The 18,505-nt window shown below is 45.4% G+C and overlaps 1 protein-coding gene across 1 annotated transcript in view; it reads left to right on the top strand.

Annotated features, from left to right (window-relative positions):
* Nucleotides 1-10,623: 10,623 nt before the first annotated feature.
* Nucleotides 10,624-18,505, top strand: part of Bnip3 (BCL2 interacting protein 3) — a 25,199-nt gene continuing 17,317 nt past the window's right edge. Inside the window, exon 1 of the mRNA XM_005351437.2 lies at nt 10,624-10,772. Within this exon, the coding sequence (XP_005351494.1) occupies nt 10,742-10,772 (31 nt within the window). The 5' untranslated portion in view covers nt 10,624-10,741. The remainder of the gene's footprint in view (nt 10,773-18,505) is intronic.

Here is an 18,505-nt window from a genome sequence, read left to right as displayed (position 1 = left end):
GGAATGTTGTGGGATAATCTTTTTTATACACTGTGAAGATGTATCTCTGCCAAGATACCTTCTGGTTAGTTTAATAAAAACCTGAATGGCCAAGAAGTAGGCAGGAAGAGTCTGAGGTAAAATTTAGAAGGGGGAAGACACAGACAGGGGACATACAGCATGGAGGAGAGGTAGCAAACCATATGGAAGAACATAGATTAATATAAACATGTTGATTTAAGTTATAAGAGCTAGTTTTTAACAAACCTAAGCTAAGGCCAGTTAATAAGAAGTCTCCGTGTCAGAGCTGGAGAGATGGTTCATTGATTAAGAACACTAACTGCTTTTCCAAAGGTCCTGAGTTCAATTCCCAGCAACCACATTGTGGCTCACAACCATCCGTAATGAGGTTGGGTGCTCTCTTCTGGCCTGCAGGTTACATGCAGGCAGAACACTGTATACACAATAAGTAAATAAATCTTCAAGAAAAAAGTCTCCATGTCATTATTTGGGAGCTGGAAGTTTTAAAAACCCTCTGGATATAGTTCTGTGTGCTTCGTCCATGTGTTGGGGGGCTTCACTAAAGGGGTCATTAAGGTTCAGGGTTCAGGCAGTTCCCAGAGAAGTAGTTAGGAGAGTCCTGTCTGGCATTTTCTGGGGAGCTACATCTAAGCCAAGAAGTGGTCTGGGGTCTGAGGCATGAAGGGAGCAAAGGATGAATGTCAGAGTTGGTGAGACAGCTGCCTCTTGTTCTGACATCCACCGTGTTCCTTCTATCCCCTGTGGAATATTCCTTTACATTATGTGAATATATGTTGCTGTGATTGGTTTCATAAAGAAGCTGACTGGCCAAGAGTTGAACAGGATAAAGTTAGACCAGAGAGCCAATCTGAGAATGATGGGAAGAAGAAGGGCAGAGTCAGGAGAGTTGCAAGCAGAGACAGAGAGAAGCAAGATGGGCATGCCATATCAAGAAAAAATTCAAAGCCATGTAACTGGAGGTTTCTCTCCCACCCACCCATTCCCAAATAACCATTCTGAGACTTAATAGTAATTACAAACTGTTTGAGCTATTAACTCAGGCTTATTATTAACTAGCTCTTATAACTTAAATTAACCCATTTCTAGTAGTCTATGTTTTACCCTGAGGCTCGTGGCTTTTTACCTCACATCTTGCTTCTCCAGTAGCTGCTGGCGTCTCTTGACCCTGCCTCCTTCTCTTTCTCCTTCTTCTTTGATTTTTCGAGGACCCTGCCTTCTTTCTACCTGTATTCAGTTTGGCTTTCCTGCCTACCTATATTCTGCCCTTCCATATACCAAAGAAACTTCTTTATTAACCAATGGTAAACCAGATGGTGGTGGTGCACATCTTTAATCCCAGCACTTGGGAGGCAGAGGCAGGTGGATCTCTGTGAGTTCAAGGCCAGCATGGTCTACAAGAGCTGGTTCCAAAAAAAAAAAAAAAACAATGGAAGTAAAACATATTCACAGCATACGGAAGGGCATCCTACATCAGAGCCATGTGGCAAAGTGTTGATAAGAAATATGGGTTTCCAGGTGGTGGTAGTGCATGCCTTTAATCCTACTACTCAGGAAGCATAGTCAGGCAGATCTCTGTGAGTGTAAGGCCAGGCTGGTGTACAGAGTGAGTTCCCAGGACAGGCTCTAAAGCTGCACAGAGAAACCCCATCTCAAAAAAGCAAAAAGAAAAAAAGAAAGAAAAGGAAAGGAAAAAGAAAGAATAAAAAGAAATGTGGATTAAATTCAAAATATAAGAGCTAGCTAGTAATAAGTCTGAGTCATTGGTCAAGCATTTACAACTAATATTAAGTTTCTCAGTGAATATTTGGGAGCAGAAAAAAAACGCTCTGCCTGCACTCACCTACTGTGCTCACACAGGAGTGAACATCAGAACAACATGGTGACATCTTCCTACTTTGCTCTCTCTACCCATGAGGCTATGTATGGTCCTCATTTGAGATCTGGCAAAACTCTGCAGTGCAGGCTCCCTCCCTACTCCAAATCTAGCTGAAACACCAACACTGGCAGTTACTTCCTCACAGCTGAAGAGTATCCCCAATGCCCAAGGTGAGAGAATGTGTAATGGTATGAGTTGGGGGAACCATGTAGTATCTTTATATATTTTCATCATCAGTCACAGCAGTTGCTGTTTAAAAAAACACGAAAATAAAAACAAAGTGAGAGCTGGTGGTGTAACCTTCAATCCTAGCGCTTGGGAGGCAGAGGCAGGTCTGTCGCCTGTTGGAGGCCAGCTTGGTCTACAGATCAAGTTCCTGGACAGCAAGACTACAACAACAGAGAAACAACAACAACAAAAACCTACTGCAATACATAACCATCAGAAACCATTCATTGTGTTTTTCTTTTGTTTTGTTTTGGCTTGATTTTTAGAAACAGGGTTTCTCTGTAGCTTTTGGAGCCTGTCCTGACACTCACTCAGTAGACTAGGCTGGCCTCAAACTCACAGAGATCCACCTGTGTCTGCCTCCCAAGTGCTGGGATTAAAGGCATGTGCCACTACCACCTGGCCATTCTCTATGTTTTTAAGTTTTCTGGCCTTAGATTTGAAGAAATCTGTCCTGTGGAGACTGCATCCCTTAAGATAGCACATGCCCAGAGTAGAAGGACCTGCTTTTTCGTCCCAGCCATCCAGGATGGAAATAATCACACAGAAACCACATTAATTAAATCACTGCTTGGCCCATTAGTTCTATCTTCTTATTGGATAACTCTTATATTAATTTAACCCATTTCTATTAATTTGTATATTGCCATGTGGCAGTGGCTTACCGGCAAAGATTCTAACCAGTGTCTGTCTCAGGTGGAGGATCCAAGGTTTCTCCCTCTGCCTCTTCTTCCCAGCATTCTGTTTAGTTTTCCCTGCCTACCTAAGTTCTGCCCTATCATCAGGCCAAGGCAGTTTCTTTATTCACTAACCAATGAAAGCAACACATAAACAAAAGGACCTCTCACACCATTTCCCTTTTTCTGGTTAAACAAGACAGAAGGCTTTATCTTTAACATAGTAAAATTACATATAACAAAACAGTTATCAAGCAAGAATTACAGTTACAATATTTATATCTATTTTATTTTTATCATTACCAAGAAAAACTATAACTATAAATTCTTCAACTCCACCAAAGACTCCAGAAGGATATAATATTACTTAAGTAAACAGGAAGTACATTGTAAGCAACTTCTAAAACTTTAGAATTGACAGAGACATCTCGCTGCCTGGACAGTCACCCAAAGTTTTTCTGTTCTCTTGCGGCATCCATCTTCAGCCTACAGGCCCATAGTATCCAGCAGACTTTTTCATGAAGCAGGAAATTTCAAAGACAGGTCTGCCTATATTGGCAGTTTCTTCTGTGTCCTGCAGAATGTCTCACAGACTCTTTCACGAAGCGGGAACCCCGAAGAACCATCTCACCTTTCAGCAAACTCAGCAGGCATTTCTCTGTGGGTCCTGCATGTCCAGTGAAGCAGTCCAGGCAAGAGCAGTTTCTTGCCCAAATGGCTAACCAACTCCATAAGGAGCCTCTTCAATGCCCATCTTCCTTTTGAAGTAGCTTGTGGTGCCAGGAGCAGATGTATCTCATTCTCATGATTAAAACATTTTAAATGCCATATTTTGGACAGCCCAGAAATGGAGTTAACGAGGACATGGTGGCAAAGAGTCAGGAGAAAATGCGTATTGTAGTGTCTGGAGTAAAGGACCAGCCAGGGCAAGGAGAGTCCTGTCAGGAGATTGGGGGCAAGACTGGGGGATAACAGGACCAGTGTGAGAGAGCTTAGAGGAGGGTTGCATCCTCACAGACACCTCCACACTGGTGTGCATGGAGGCTGTGGTGGTAACAGCCAAAGCCTAGGAGCGTGGAGATACCTTTCAATAGGTGAAAGAGTGTGCACTGTGTTCCAGACAGACAGTGGAAGGTTTTTCAACAATGAACTACTGAGCCAGGACCCTTAAGAACAACTTGTGGTCAGGGGTGGTGTGTGCCTTTAATACCCCAGCACTTGGGAGGCAGAGACAAGTAGATCTCTGTGAGTTCAAGGCCAGCCTAGGCTACAGGGCGAGTTCCAGGACAGGCTCCAAAGCTACGGAGAAACACTGTCTCAAAAAACAAAACAAACCTACAAAAACCAAAACAAAATACTTTCAGTAGGGCTGGGAGAGGACCGGAGTTCAATTCCCAGTACACATGGTGACTCATAATTGTCTATAACTTCAGTTCCAGATTTGGTGCCTTCTTCTGGCTTCCTCAGTTACTGGATGCATATGGACACAGATAAACATACATACAGTCAAAACACCTATACACATAAAACAATCTTAAGAAAAGTACATATTTCTGGGTTTGGCATGGCAGCATACACCTTTAATCCCAGCACTGAGGTAGCAGAAGCAGTCCAACTTGTGTGAGTTCATGGCCAACCTGGCCTACATAGGGAGCTCCAAGCCAGGCAGGACTATATAGTGAGAATCTTTTGTAAAACAAACAAACAAAATACACCACAGCGATAAGCCAGTTTGAAAATGTTTTGTTGAAGGCTCTAACCCATGGTATTTAGGAAAAGACAAGTCTGGGAAGACAGGAAAAAATCTGGGGAATGCCAGGGAATGGGATGCTGAGGCACAGGGTGGGGACTTAGTTGGTAGCCTATCCCATTCTGCACTTGTCAGATCCAGAGAACATGCACCAAAAGCAGGATTAGCTGTGGGCAATTGGTGCCAATGGCGATTCTGTGGGTTTCCGCTAAACAAAGACATCCTCCTGGTGAGGATCCTGATGGAGGGAGCCTATGCAGGTAGGGGTAGGGTTGTCAAGGGCATCTGGGAAATCTCTGTACTTGATGCTCAGCTTTTCTGTGAAAGTGAAAGCCTTGTTTTTGAAAAATAAGCAGAAGATTGGACTAGGAATGTCACAGAGTGCAGGTGACCAAGCATGAGCAAAGCCCTCGATTTGATCCTGAGCACCACAAACACTGGGAGTGGTCGTTCCTCTCTCATCCCAGGACTCGGGAGTAGAGGGGTAGAGGCAAGAGGATCAGTTCATGATCACCCTCAGCCATACTGTGAGCTTCAGACCAGCTTGGGACACAAGAGACCCTGCCTCATTAAAAACAAATTTACTGAGTCAGGTGTGGTGGGACACATCTGTGATCCTGGCACTCTGGAAGAAGAAGCAAGAAGATTTACTGCAAGTTCAAGGCCAAGTGGGTTACATATTAATACTGTCACAAACAAACAAAAATCCAACCAAGCAAATAAACAAGTATAAAAAAAGAATGACAGGAATTTGTCCCAAGAGATCAAGGTCAATTGAAATGTTTCAGGAAGAGAGGAAAAAAGAGACACACTGGGGTCTGGAGGCTGCCTAGTGCCATCTTCCTGCTGACAGTCCCCTGACACCTACCTTCCCTCCCTAAAAAACGCTCCTTCTTCCTTAAGATAGCAGCCTCCCATTTCCTCATTTCAGGCGAGATGGATATGTACCTTGAGAGTCTTCATGACAGATCTGCTGCTGGGCACGTTTTGTCCTGAGACAGTTGTTGGCAGGTTGGTCTCAAGCCATCTGATGAGTTACTCTACTGCTGCAATCTCCGGTGCAGCAGGCCTGAAGTTATTGCCTCACCAAGCAAGCAAGGACAAATAAACAGCAGGGCCCCAGCCTAGCACTCCCTGATAGGTCCCTGGGGACACTGTCCAGTCTCAGCACGGCTATGTCTGACTTTCAGAGCCAGAGCGCTTCCTGTTCTGAGCATTCCCTGGCAAGTACAGTCCAGGCTTTTATCAAAGAACACCCTCCCCTTCCCCCGGGAGCTCCCTGTGGAGCCAACAGGGACGCGGCACAAGTGCGAACGTGGGACCTAACGTGTGTGCATGTTGTTTACAATTCTGAATATTTCATCATGCCAGTTTCTAAAAATAACTTTGTGTGGCACAGGCGTCACGGTAAATTCCTGGAAAAGTGGCTGTTGTCCTGGAGGAGGGAAGGAGCCAGAACAAAGTGGTCAGTAGGCCCGAGGCAGGAGAACCCAACCAGAAAGGTGGAAGGCACCCAGAGGGCTCCTTGGAACTAAACTGCCCTTCCAATCACCCACGTCAGAGGCACGCCGCCTCCTGTTGACAGCCAGCAGGGCTGCGTTCAGATCGGTACCGCTTCTGATTTTAAGCTGTAGAGAAACAAATCCTCCTTATTATTCCTTTCTCCCAGTGCCCTGTGACTTCACCTCTGTCACCGTTGGCTCATGCACTGTGTCTTCTTTTCCCTTTGGGCTCTCACTATGGTAATTATTATGTTGTGGCCAGTGTGGCCCTCTTAACCCTCAGTTTTATTCTGGCCCTGTGCTCAGGAGAACTGCACTGTTTACTAGGGAGGTCTACTGTGATGGCTAGTTCTATTTTTTATTTTTAAATTATTTATTTTTGTGTATGTGCATGCAAGAGTCTTCCAGGTAAGAGCAGGTACCTTTGAAAGCCAGAAGAGAATGTGGGATCCGCTTGGATTAGAGTTTCACAAAGTTGTGATTAGTCTGATGTGGGTGCTGAGAACAAACTGGGGTTCTCTGGGAAAACAGCAACTGCTCCAAACTTCTGAGCCACTTAAAGATTTATTTTTATTATTTATTTATTTAGTTTTGGTAATTTGAGATAGGGTTTCTCTGTAGCTTTGGTGCCTGTCCTGGAACTAGCTCTTGTAGAGCAGGCTGGCCTCGAACTCACAAAGATCCACTTGCCTCTGCCTCCCAAGTGCTGGGATTAAAGGTGTGCACCACCGCCCAGCTAAAAAGAATTATTTTTATTTTATGTGTGCATGGGTGTTTTGCCTGTGCTTATGAGTGCACACGACATGTGTGTATTGCTGGTGGAGGCCAGAAGAGGGCATCAGATCTGGAAGTGGAGTTTTAGATGGTTGTGAGCTATCATGTGGGTACTGGGGATTAAACCCTGGTCCTGGAAGAGTACCCAGTGTTCTTAACTCCTGAGTCATTCCTCCAGCCCCAGTGGTTAATTTTAATTGTCAACTTGACACAACCTAGAATCACCCAAGACCAGAGTCTCAGTGAGGAATTTTCTAAATGGGCTTGGCCTGTGGGAATACCTGCAGGGAATTTCCTTGACTGCCTTAGTTGTTCTGGGAAGACCAGGCCTAAAGATGCAAGGCACGATTTCTAGGTTGGGAGCCTTAGACCTTCTAAGATTAGAGAAATCAGGTGGACTGTTAGGTGCCCGCGTTCATTGTTCTCTGCTTGTGACAGAGGCTATGGTGTGACCAGATGCCATGGCTCCTGCTTTGACTTGCTGGCAACGATAAACCATAACCTGGAACTGTAAGCTAAAACAAACCGTTTCTTCAAAGCAGGTTTTTATCAGACCAGCAACAGAAACAAAACGAAAGCAGCACTCCCTTTTCTACTTCCGGTGTCCAGAGCAGACTTTGATATAAATCTAAGTGTGAGCATTAAGGGAGAGTGAGGAGAAGGGACTCGGGAAGGGGACTCCACCGTCATACCCCAAATATGGGTGGTGCTTCTGGGGACAGTCACCACTCAGCTTTCATGGTGATGCAGTCTACAGCTCAGTTGCTTGCTTGGGTTCAGACTGTAGACACTCCCTGTAAGGAAAAAAAGCTCACCTCAAGGCCAGGTGTTGTGATGCAGGACTGTAATCTGGTCGGCAGTTCAAAATCCTAGTGAATTTGAGAGCTGGAGAGATGGCTCAGAGGTTAAGAGCACTGGCTGCTCTTCTAGAGGTCCTGAGTTCAATTCCCAGCAACCATGGGAAGTCAATCTGGACTATGACCATATCTCATATCTCAAAGCAAAATGAAACAGTCTCAAAAATCAAACAAAAAAAGATATGCCTGGTCTAATCTTGATTCCCTAGAACCTACACACAGGAGAAGGAGAGACTTCACCGAGTTGTCTTCTGACCTCTTTATCCCATCCCTAGCATGACAACTCCATCCCTCCCCCCACACAATAATACTGATAATAAAGCCATACCAAACAACATAGGCCCCTTGTTTTTAACTTACTGAGTTCAGTCCTGCCTTCATGTATGACTGGACACCATGCGTTTGCCCAGTGCTCAGGGAGGCAAGAAGAGGGTATTAGATCCCCTGAAACTGAAGTTACTGTGATGAGCCTCTATGCCAGTCATTCAAGCCTGTGTGTTCTCAACCCCTTTGGGGTTTGAAAGACCCTTTCACAGGGCTCAAATATCAGATATCCTACATATCAGATATTTACATGGCAATTCAAAACAGTAGCAAAATCACAGTTATGAAGTAGCAATGAAAATAATTTTATGGTTTGGGGGTCACCACAACATGATAAACTGTATTAAAGGGTCACAGCACTAGGAAAGTTGAGAACCACTGCCCTTCGTGGTTCTGGGAATTGAATCTGAGTCCTCCTCAAGAGCAGCCAGTGCTCTTAACCTCTGAGCCATCTCTCCAGCCCTTTAACTGTTATTTTTACATGTATGTTCCTTTAAGATAATGCTTTGTGAGCTGAAATCCTGGAGAAGCAGAACCTACATTAAAGATTCTGGCAGTGACTGACCTTGACTATGAAAATATTGACTTGGGAGTAGGAAAGCTGTAAGTCAAGAACCAAAATGATCTTGGGCTATCTTTAGCTCCACGTAGAAGGAATTCGCTATCCACCCCAGGATCTGCCCTAACATCCTCTTAACTAAAGATAACATTCTTGGACTGTTTAGCTCAGTTTGACTGCTTAGCCTCCCTGACCTCAGGCTCAGAATATGATAAGGGCTGCTTCTAATCCCTTATATTCCCACCATCCTCTTATCTACCTGCCCCCCCCACCTCCTGTTCTTCACCTTGCATTTTGTAAACACGTTGATTTTTGGTTTTCTTTTTGGTGACTGTCAGTTTCTGTAACTTTAAATGGGTGTGGAAGAGCCATGTTGTAATCCTGGTGTCATGGAGGCTGAGACAGTAATATTGCCATCCATGAGTTGGAATCTAGCCTTGACTTCATAAAGAGACCTTGTCTCAAAAACATAGTAAGTGCTGGGCGATGGTAGCGCACGCCTTTAATCCCAGCACTTGGGAGGCAGAGGCAGGTGGATCTCTGTGAGTTCGAGACCAGCCTGGTCTACAGAGCTAGTTCCAGGACAGGCTCCAAAGCTACAGAGAAACCCTGTCTCGAAAAACAAAAAACAAAACAAACAAACAAAAAAGCATAGTAAGTAAGAAAGTAATAATAATTTTTTTTGTAGTAGAAAGTCACTTAGGATAACTTGATCCTGGTTTCTAATATGTTGTCACTTAGATATTTTTCTTTTTTTCAATGTTATATATTGAGCCCAGGACCTCACAAATGCTAAGGAAGAAATCTACACTGAACTATACCCGCAGTCTTTTTGTTCAAACAGTTTCATGTAACTCAGACTTGACCTTAACACTTGAACAGCAGATTTTCCTGCTTCAGTTGAATGTGGGTGCCACCACACTTGGTTTTCTGTGATGCAGGGCTTCATGCATGCTAGGCAATCATCTATAGTCTTATTCCCCTCTCTTTTTTTTTTTTTTTTTTGAAGATAGGATTTCTCTGTAACTTTGGAACCTGTCCCGGAACTAGCTCTTGTAGGCCAGGCTAGCCTTGAACTCACATAGATCCACCTCTGCCTCCTGAGTGTTGGGATTAAAGGCATGTGCCACCTACACAGACAGTTCAAGACCAGCGGTTTGTAAATGAAAACCACCAAACACAGTTGCTTCTTGTGAACTGACCCATTGCTGCTAAGACAGCTTCTCCTAAGGTTCGCATTCCCCTTCTCTATCTCAGAACTGTATCAAGAGGGAATTCCAACCTCCAAGAACAGCGTTACTGAGTAGGGTACAGGGACAAGGCAGAGTCTAAGCACTGTCCTTCCAATTCCATTTCCATCCAAAAATGCCCTGTTCTTCCCCAACTCGCCATTGTTGCTGCAGCAGAATGCTGGCAAGTTTTGTTTTGCTTTATTTTAGATAGCCCAGCCTGACCCAGAACTACAGGCATGCACAACCACTCCAGACTTTTCTTTTTTAATTCAACCAAAAACCCTATCTGTAAACGGGCACAGAGACAGTGAAACCATCGCGTGCTCCCGCGGCTGGCACCCGCATTTCTGGAGCTAGGGGTACAACCTAGCTGGCTGTACCAACCGCGGACAGGAGGGGCAGGCTCCACAAGCCCATGCCAGCAGCTCCAGAGCCTGGTAGCAGGTCCTCCATGCCACGCCTTCCTCAGGGTCCGCCCTGCCATGCCTACATTAGCCTGGCTTCAGGCCCCTCCCTTAGCGCCCCTGCAATGCTTGCACCTCGGAGTCCCAAAGCTCGGGCCTCAGTCTCGCCCCTAGCCTCACCTAGACCGGCGCAAATCCCGGTTCCTCAGGCCCCACCCCCAGCCCCCTCTGTCGGAAAGCTTAAAGGAGACCGCCCTTCAGCGCACTACTACCCCGGGCCCCGCCCACGTCCAGGCTCCGCCCCGCGCACGCGCCGCACGTGCCGCACGCGCCCCGCGTTCCTCCTCCACCTGCAGGCCCCGCCCCCTAGCCAATGGGTGCCGCCGCCGCGTGCGTCGCGCCCCGCCCCGCCCCTTGTCCCTCAGCCCCCTGTCGCCTGGCCTCAGAGCTGTGCAGGCGGCGGGCGGCTCTCGTAGCTCTCGGTGACCGCCACTGAGGCCTGCCGCAGTTGCTCTTGGGTTCTTCTACCGAACCACCATGTCGCAGAGCGGGGAGGAGAACCTGCAGGGTGAGGCTGTGGACCGAGGGGGGTGTCGCGGGGGTGGCCGGGTCGTGGGCCGTGGTGTCGTGCGTGGAGGCCGCGATGCATCTTACAGACAGTCCCTTTTATAGTCAGGCCGGGCTGAACCTTTCGTGGTCTGTTCACGCTGTTAGAGTTCTGTGGCTTCACCCTCTCTTTAGGTCAGCCTCGAACTCCCCGCGATCCTGAATAGCTCAGTACGGGCCTTGCTTGCACTTCCCCCACGCCTGGCTCAACACTGTTGAAGTGAGCCAGAGGTTGCAGGTTGACTTTTCAGTGCTTTGATTGAACTCATTAGTATTTATGACCCTGGTGCGAGGTAAGGGCTCAGCCACCGAGGAACACTACTTGCTATCATTTTATGCTTGAAGACATAGTCGCTTTGAACTTGGAATCCTTCTGCCTCGGCCTCTGGAGTAGCTGGAATTTACAGCCCCTCTTTACCTCTGGCTTGTTTTGTCAGCTCTTTCTAATGGAAGAGGAGGGAGGATGTAAGGCTTTGGACCACTGTCATCTCTTAGAGTCAAAAGATTCTTATCTTTAAGAAATGTTGGAATAGCTGGGTGGTGGTGGCACACGCCTTTAATCCCTGCTAGGGAGGCCGAGACAGGCGGATCTCTGTGAGCTCGAGACCAGCCTGGTCTACAAGAGCTAGTTCCAGGACAGGCTCTAAAGCTACAGAGAAACCCTGTCTCAAAAAAACAAAAAGATTGTTATCTTTAAGAAATGTTACAATGGCAGGACAGAAGTGGCCCTTGCCTTTAACCTCAACTCAGGAGGTAGAGGCAGGAGGATCTCTGAGTTTGAGACCAGCCTGGTTTACAGAGTTCCAGGACAGCCAGGGCTATACAGAGAAACCCAGAAGGGAGAGGAGCTGTGCAGCTCAGTGTGGAAGAGAGCTACAAACAGCACAAAAGTGGGGTAAAGTGCTTATTCAGCTCAGTAGGCTCACTGTGAGCAATGAAGTGATTTGTTGGTTAAGATGGAAGCTAGGCTGGGTGTGGTGACACACCTAAAATCTTGTGTGTGGGGGGGGGGGGAGGGGACATGGTGTCTAGGTACAGGGTCCAGAAGAGGGTGTTGGAACCCTGGGGGCGGGGGGAGCAGGGGAAGCTGAGCCTTGACAAGTTCAAGGTTAGCAATGCTGGGCTAGTTAGGGGTGTGTGGCCAGACCCTGTCTCACAAACAATAAAAGGCTTTTTTTTTTTTTTTTTGCATGCAGCCTTTACAGGCTATTAGCACCAAAAAGACAGGTACTAGTTTTGTGAGGCCATCCTGAGTGGTAGTGTGCCATCATACCTTTCTGAGAGCCACCTGGTGGGGCTAAGTTAAGTGCTCAGCCTTTTCTTCTAAGGACCCAAGAACTGGAGGAGGATCCTGTTGACCTTTGTATTCTCTGAAGCAAGAGTTCACTGAGTAAAATGAGCTTGTAAATAAACAGAGGGCCACCTCTCAGCCTTTAAAGGGGGTGCTCTTTCTGACACAGGGTCTCACTAGTCCCGAACTCCCGGAACTCTGCCTGCCTCTGCCGCACCAGTGCTGCTGTTAAAGGCATATGCCCAATGTAGTGTGAAGATTTGTCTTGCTTTTGGATTTTCGAGACATGTTTTCTCTGTGTAGCTCTGGCTGTCCTAGAACTTTTGTAGGCAAAGCTGCCCTTGAACTCCTAGATTTACTCTCTGTTTCCTGGAGTGCTGAAATCAAAATGGTACAGCACTGTGGTGGGCTATGTTAAAAATTTTTTAAAAGCTTGTATTAAGATTTAGTGAGCTGCATTTATTTATTATTCTGAACAAGCAGAATTTAACCAGACTAATACATTACAGAGTCTGTATTTTAAAATTACAGCCCCATTAGAAAAAACCTTGTAATTCAGGTTCTACTCCTTAACGTCAAACAGTTGCAGTTTCTCCTTTGACAGACTTAAAAAGCTTTTTTGTCCTTTCTCGTAAAATGAAATCAAGGGATGTTTTATAATGTTTGCTGTAAAGTTGTTTTTATAGTTATTGAGATTTTATTTCTAACACTGTTACTTAGATTCCATCTCTGGAAGTTTCTGGGTACTCTGAGGTCTCAGTTACCACCTTGACATACACTTTATTCCGACTGCTGAGTCATTCGTTGGCAACGTGAGGTTGTCATTTGTCATTTCGAGGGTTAAGACGATTTTTGTTTTTCTGCTTTGCTTATTCTATAAAAAGATGGTTACCGTGTGGAAACTCACGCTAAGGATTTGGGCCATTGTTTGGGGTGTACGTGCAGCTCAGCACTGGCTCACCGTCTGGTTCAGGGTAGGAGGGGTCACTTGAGTCACATGGCGCATTTCAGCTGCCCTATGAAATGTGAATCCCAGCTTGGAGTCAGAGCTCCTCTGCCTGCGTGTTCTGCTCGCTTCTTGTTTACTTCTGAGGCTGAGAGCTGTGCAAGCCTTGTTGGTAGGTGGGACAGCAAATATTCCCCTTAGCAACCTCTGGGACCAGTTTTCTTGAAGGTGTTACCCACAGCCCTGATTGGTTCTGTTCCCTTTTAACCTCTGGTCAATCTTATCAAAAGGTGTTTAGAGACAGGACTGGCTTTTTTGTTGTTGTTTTTCTTTTTATGACTTCTGGCCTTCAGGAGGGGAGATAAGCTTTGTGATACTTCTGTGCCCTATTTGCTACCCTTGCTTGAAAGTCCCACTATAAAGAGTCCTGTAGCTCCTCACTCAGATGCCCTGTCTGCAGCTGAGTCTGATAGGTGATTCTGTGGTTGCAGGCAAACTCGGGCAGGCTTGTACAAAGAGGAAAACATGGCTAGACTGAATGGGCTTCTCTTAGCTCTATCTGAACATCTGTCACAGGGAGAGCCAGAGGTTAAATGGGAATAAGGGTGACTACTTGAGTTAAGGACGTGCCACAGACTGCTCAGTACCTGGGGGATACCTGGAGGCACCTGACTGACTCAGGATGCCTTAGGCACAGCCTGGCAATAGGCAGAGAGACAAGTTCACTGATGCCAGCCTGTATGTAATCCCAGCATTTGGGAGATGGAGGCAGGAAGATCAGGAGTTTAAAGCGAGCCTGGCTACATAAGACACTGTCAATAAAGCGTGTGTGTGTTTGACAGAAAAGGAATCCAGTAGCCTGGATTGTCTACTGGGCAGATTCTGTTCAGAATTATTCTTAAGTCTTGACAGCAGAAGCCACGTCTGGAGAAGCCCTGTGTGATTTGGGAGCGCTGCGTCCCCCAGACTTGGTGCTCCCTTGCTCGGCTCTCTTGGAATGCTGTATCAGTCGCATAATTCTCCTTTGGCATTATGTTTCTGTTTGGAAGCTGTGTGCCTGCCTGCTCCTCTGAGGACTACTAGATCTGGCTGGATGTTGTCCCTGCTCGAGCTTGTCAGCATATTTGCTTGAACCTCTAACTCTGTTTTCAAGTTGGGTTCAGCTTCTGGAAATTCATGGAAAAAAAGCACTTCCTGCCACTCCCAGGAAGTAGGGTGGCCTTGAGAATAGGGACCCTGTATTTCCTTCACACAGGGTTCTGTTGGCTGTAGGTATCCTTAGGCACTGACAGTCTACAAGTTTGCCTGGGGATATAGTAGGGACTCCCTGGATTGTTGTATAAGCAGCTTGGAAGACAGGTTGGTAGAGCAACCCTCTAATCTAAGGGAGAGATCCTCTTTATTAAAAATGTTTTTGAGATGGGTATGTATCCCAGGCTGGGCTTGATTGAACCTTAGTATGTAGCCAAGGATGACTTTAAATTTTATTCTTCCCTCAGCATCTAGAGCACTAGGATTGCAGGCATGTGCCTACACACCGTTTGTGTGGTGCCATAAAGCACCCGGTCTAAATAAGCACTCTCGAGTATTCAGATCAGCTGGACTACACTCAAGGAGGATCCTAACTTGGATGACTGGCTAGTTTTACTTCTGACCAAAAACACTTTAGGAGAGGAAGGGTTAATTTGGCTTATACGCCATTATTGAGGAAGTTGAGGGACCAACTCAAGAGTGGCAAGGATTGAGTGCGCCCATGTTGCCTGCATGCTATCTTTCTATTTAGTCTTCTGACTTTTGAACTGTTCAGAACCCCTTGACTAGGGGCTGGATCTCCCTATATTGATTAACAATCAAGAGGGTGCTCCGTGGATAAACCCATAGATAGGCCAACCTGATCTAATTGCTCAGTAAGGTCTACTTCCTATGGGGTTGGCAAGATAGCTCAGCAGGTAAAGGAGCTTGCTGCCAAACCTGTTGATCTGTGTGAGTTTGGTCCCTAGAAACTCACATGATAGAAGGAAAGAACCAGTTTCTGCAAGTTCAGATAAAATACTTCAGAGAGCCCTCTTTTCTCAGTTGTTTCTAAGTTGTGTTAAGTTGACAAATTAAAACCAACTAGCACAATGGTCAGCCTAGCTTATATAGTGAGATTCTGTGCCCAGAACCAAATGAGGGATTAACAAGATGACTCAGTAGTTAAGAGCATTTACTGATTCACAGCCACCTGTAACTTCAGTTCCAAGGGATTTGATACACTCTTCAGGCTTCCCTGAGCACCAGTCACTTATATGGTACACAAATAGCAGCAAAAATAGTACAAAAAAAGCAGGCAAAATGCTTTTTTTTTTTTTTGGTGTTGTTATTTGCTTTGCTGGGCAGTGGTGGCCCAAGCCTTTAATCTCTGCACTTGGGAGGCAGAGAGAGGCAGGCGGATCTCTGAGTTTGAGGACAGCCTGGTCTACAAGAGCAAATTACAGGACAGGCTCGATAGCTACAGCCCTGTCTCGAAAAACAAAAAAAAAAAAAATACATACATAAATAAAAAACTTCAAAGAGAAAGACTATTTGAGCCAGAACTCATTGCCACATAAAGAAAGGGGAAATAAGCCGGTGGTGGTGGTGACGCACACCTTTAATTTCAGCATTTGTGAGGCAGAGGCAGGCAGATCTCTGTGAGTTTGAGGCTAGCCTGGTCTACAGAGCTAGTTCCAGGACAGGCTCCAAAGCTGCAGAGAAACCCTGTCTCAAAAAAAAAAAAAAAAAAAAAAAGCACATTCTGCTTCTTAGGGCACTTGAGTTCACTTCCCAGCGGTTCTAGACACTCAGGGAGATGTAAGTTGTACTTGGCCTGTGTCTTATTGGTATAGCTCAGAAGTGGGAGAGAGGGGTGGAAAACAGAAATGAGGGTTTTGGGGCCAGCAGCGCTTCTGTCTTTCTGATGGAATAAGTTGTATGTTAACTGAGGAAATTTTTTGTTAAGAAGCAATCCTGTGCTCTTTCCCTTTACAAAACCTTTTGCTTTAAATTTTTTTATTTTTCTCGCTCATGAAGTCCAGGCTGGCCTTAAACTTCCAAGTGTTCTATTAGGATTATAGGGTGCATACCCCCACCTTTCTTGTTAAAATGATGGAACACCCCGATAAACAACTGCAGGATGTGTGTAAATGAATAGCGTCTTTGCTGTTTCCAGGGCTTAACACTACCTATCCAGCCACAGGTTAATGATAAAACTCGTTCCTTAGTAAATCATTCCTGGAGACGGAGCTTTTGGACCCAAGGTTTTCGCAGCAGATCATTCTGAACGGAATTTTTTTTCCCCTCAAAAGTGCTGGGCCTCTTAATGATTTTTGAAAGCCCTCTATGACGTGAATCTGTCTCTTCGACAATCCAGTGCTACCAGTATGAGGACAGCAGGACCAGGACCCTGCTGCACTGTGATGAGCCCAGGTGAAGGGTCTTGTGAGGGGAACTGGTTTACTCACGGACAGCAATAGAGTGGAGCTTGGGCTTGCTAGCTTTCACTCCTGTGAAAAATAACTTCTTTATAAATCACCAAGCCCATGGTGTACTGTTGTAGTCGTATAGTTCAGGACAGCATTTTCAGTTGCCTCCTGTGTAGTAAATACATACACATCTGGCTGTTGACTCAGTTCCTGACACAAGCTCCTAAACTTGGTGGAATTTCCTAAGTGTCTGGTTTTTGTTTTTATTTTTTTTTTTGAACTAGGTCTTACTTTATACACCAGCTTGGCCGGAACTCCTAGTACTCCCAAGTGCTGGGACTGACAGGACAAGAAATTAATGTTAGCTAGGAGTTTGATCCTGTTACTCAGGTCCGTTTTGTAAGAAGCCCCCATAAGATTATGCTAATGAGATGACTTACTGGGGACCCAGAATAACTAGCCTTAGGCTAGAATTTGGTCACTTAGAAGTTATCAGCGGGTGAAAAGTTAGGGCCACCAGGGAGGGGAAGGAGTTGGAGGTTGGGCTGTTAAAAATATAAGAAACTGCCACATAGCCCAACTTTGAACCAGAACAAATGGAGCTTTGGAATGGGCAGCAGGAAGGTGGTGTTCCTTGTCCTGTGTGTGAGCTTCATCTGGCTCTTTGTGAATTGTATCACAAACTGAGCAACGTGTTTTCTTGAGTTGTGAGCTCTAGCAAAATATCAGATCTGAGGGGGATGTGGATAACCCTGAGTTTGTCTTTTGGTTTTTGTTTTTTAAATTTGCAATTGATTGAGCAGCAGTATGGATAGCTTGTACTCTGCTTGTGGCTAGTGTCTTATATGTGTCATCCTTGTGGGTTCCCACTTTGGCTACTAATTTTAGGAGATACTGTCAGAATAGTATTGAATCCTAGCATTCCTGATTGATTTTGGAAAATTGGAAAGTTGGTGCAGGGAAAAAAAAGTCTACATTTACCATTCAGAACGGTGCTGGGTAGAAGATAACACAACCCCAACCTTCTGTTTATAGTAGATACCAGAAAAGATCTGGATAAATGTGATCAGATGAATTGGGATAGGCTCAGATTCTGAATAGTAGATTGGCCTACACTACCCATACCTGAAGCTGCTATGTTCTATAGACAGAAGTTTCTGTCCCACACAGTCCCACAACTGTTCAGTCACAAATAACCACACGGGCTTATATTAATTATAAACTGGCTGATTGCTCAGGCTTATTACTAACTAGCTTTTACAACTTAACCTATAATTCTTATTTTATCTAGGTTTAGCCATGTGGCTTGGTACCTTTTCTCAGAATTCTTGTAGTCTGTTTGCCCTGCTTATACTTCCTGTCTGGCTACTGGCCAATCAGTGTTTTATTAAACCAATACGAGTGACAAATTTTTATAGTGTATAAGCATTATACCACAGCAAGTGTACACAGTAGATAGGTTTAGGAGCTTACCCTGTAACCCAGGCTGGCTTTGAACTCAGAGCAACATTTGTGCCTTAGTGACTCATAACTTCAGGGATTCTACGTATGTATGAGCCACCATCCCTGGCTTCTGAGTGTCATTAACCAGTAAAGGGAGGAAGGCCAGCAGAAGACATTAGAGTATCTGGAGCTGGAGTGTGGGGACTTGCCTGTGTACAGCCGCAGAGGGGCTCTGGACACTGCCCTTCTGAGCTGGTATTGTGCTTCATGTGGGATAGGTCTGCTTCTCCACGGCAACCTGAGAGGCTAATGAGGAAAGTTGTGTTTATTCTCCAGTTTCTGTTGTATGATCACTTGTTAACTTACTGAGAGGCTGTTGATGATATAAACTGTAAACCCACAGTTTATTTCAGTTTTTTTTTCTTCCCTGATTAATGTGGCACATTCTGCAACAAGTACACAGGCCAGAGTAACAGGCCGTCCTCAAACTTGCAACAGTTCTGTTTCTTTCTCCTGAATTCTGGGATTGCAGGTATACCCCATCATGCCTAGCTTTTTTTTTTTTTTTTTTT

Source organism: Microtus ochrogaster, chromosome 8, assembly GCF_000317375.1.
Source record: "Microtus ochrogaster isolate Prairie Vole_2 chromosome 8, MicOch1.0, whole genome shotgun sequence".
Classification (NCBI taxonomy): Eukaryota; Metazoa; Chordata; class Mammalia; order Rodentia; family Cricetidae; genus Microtus; species Microtus ochrogaster.
Note: the sequence above shows the minus strand (reverse complement) of the source record. Positions and strands in the feature narration are given on the sequence as shown.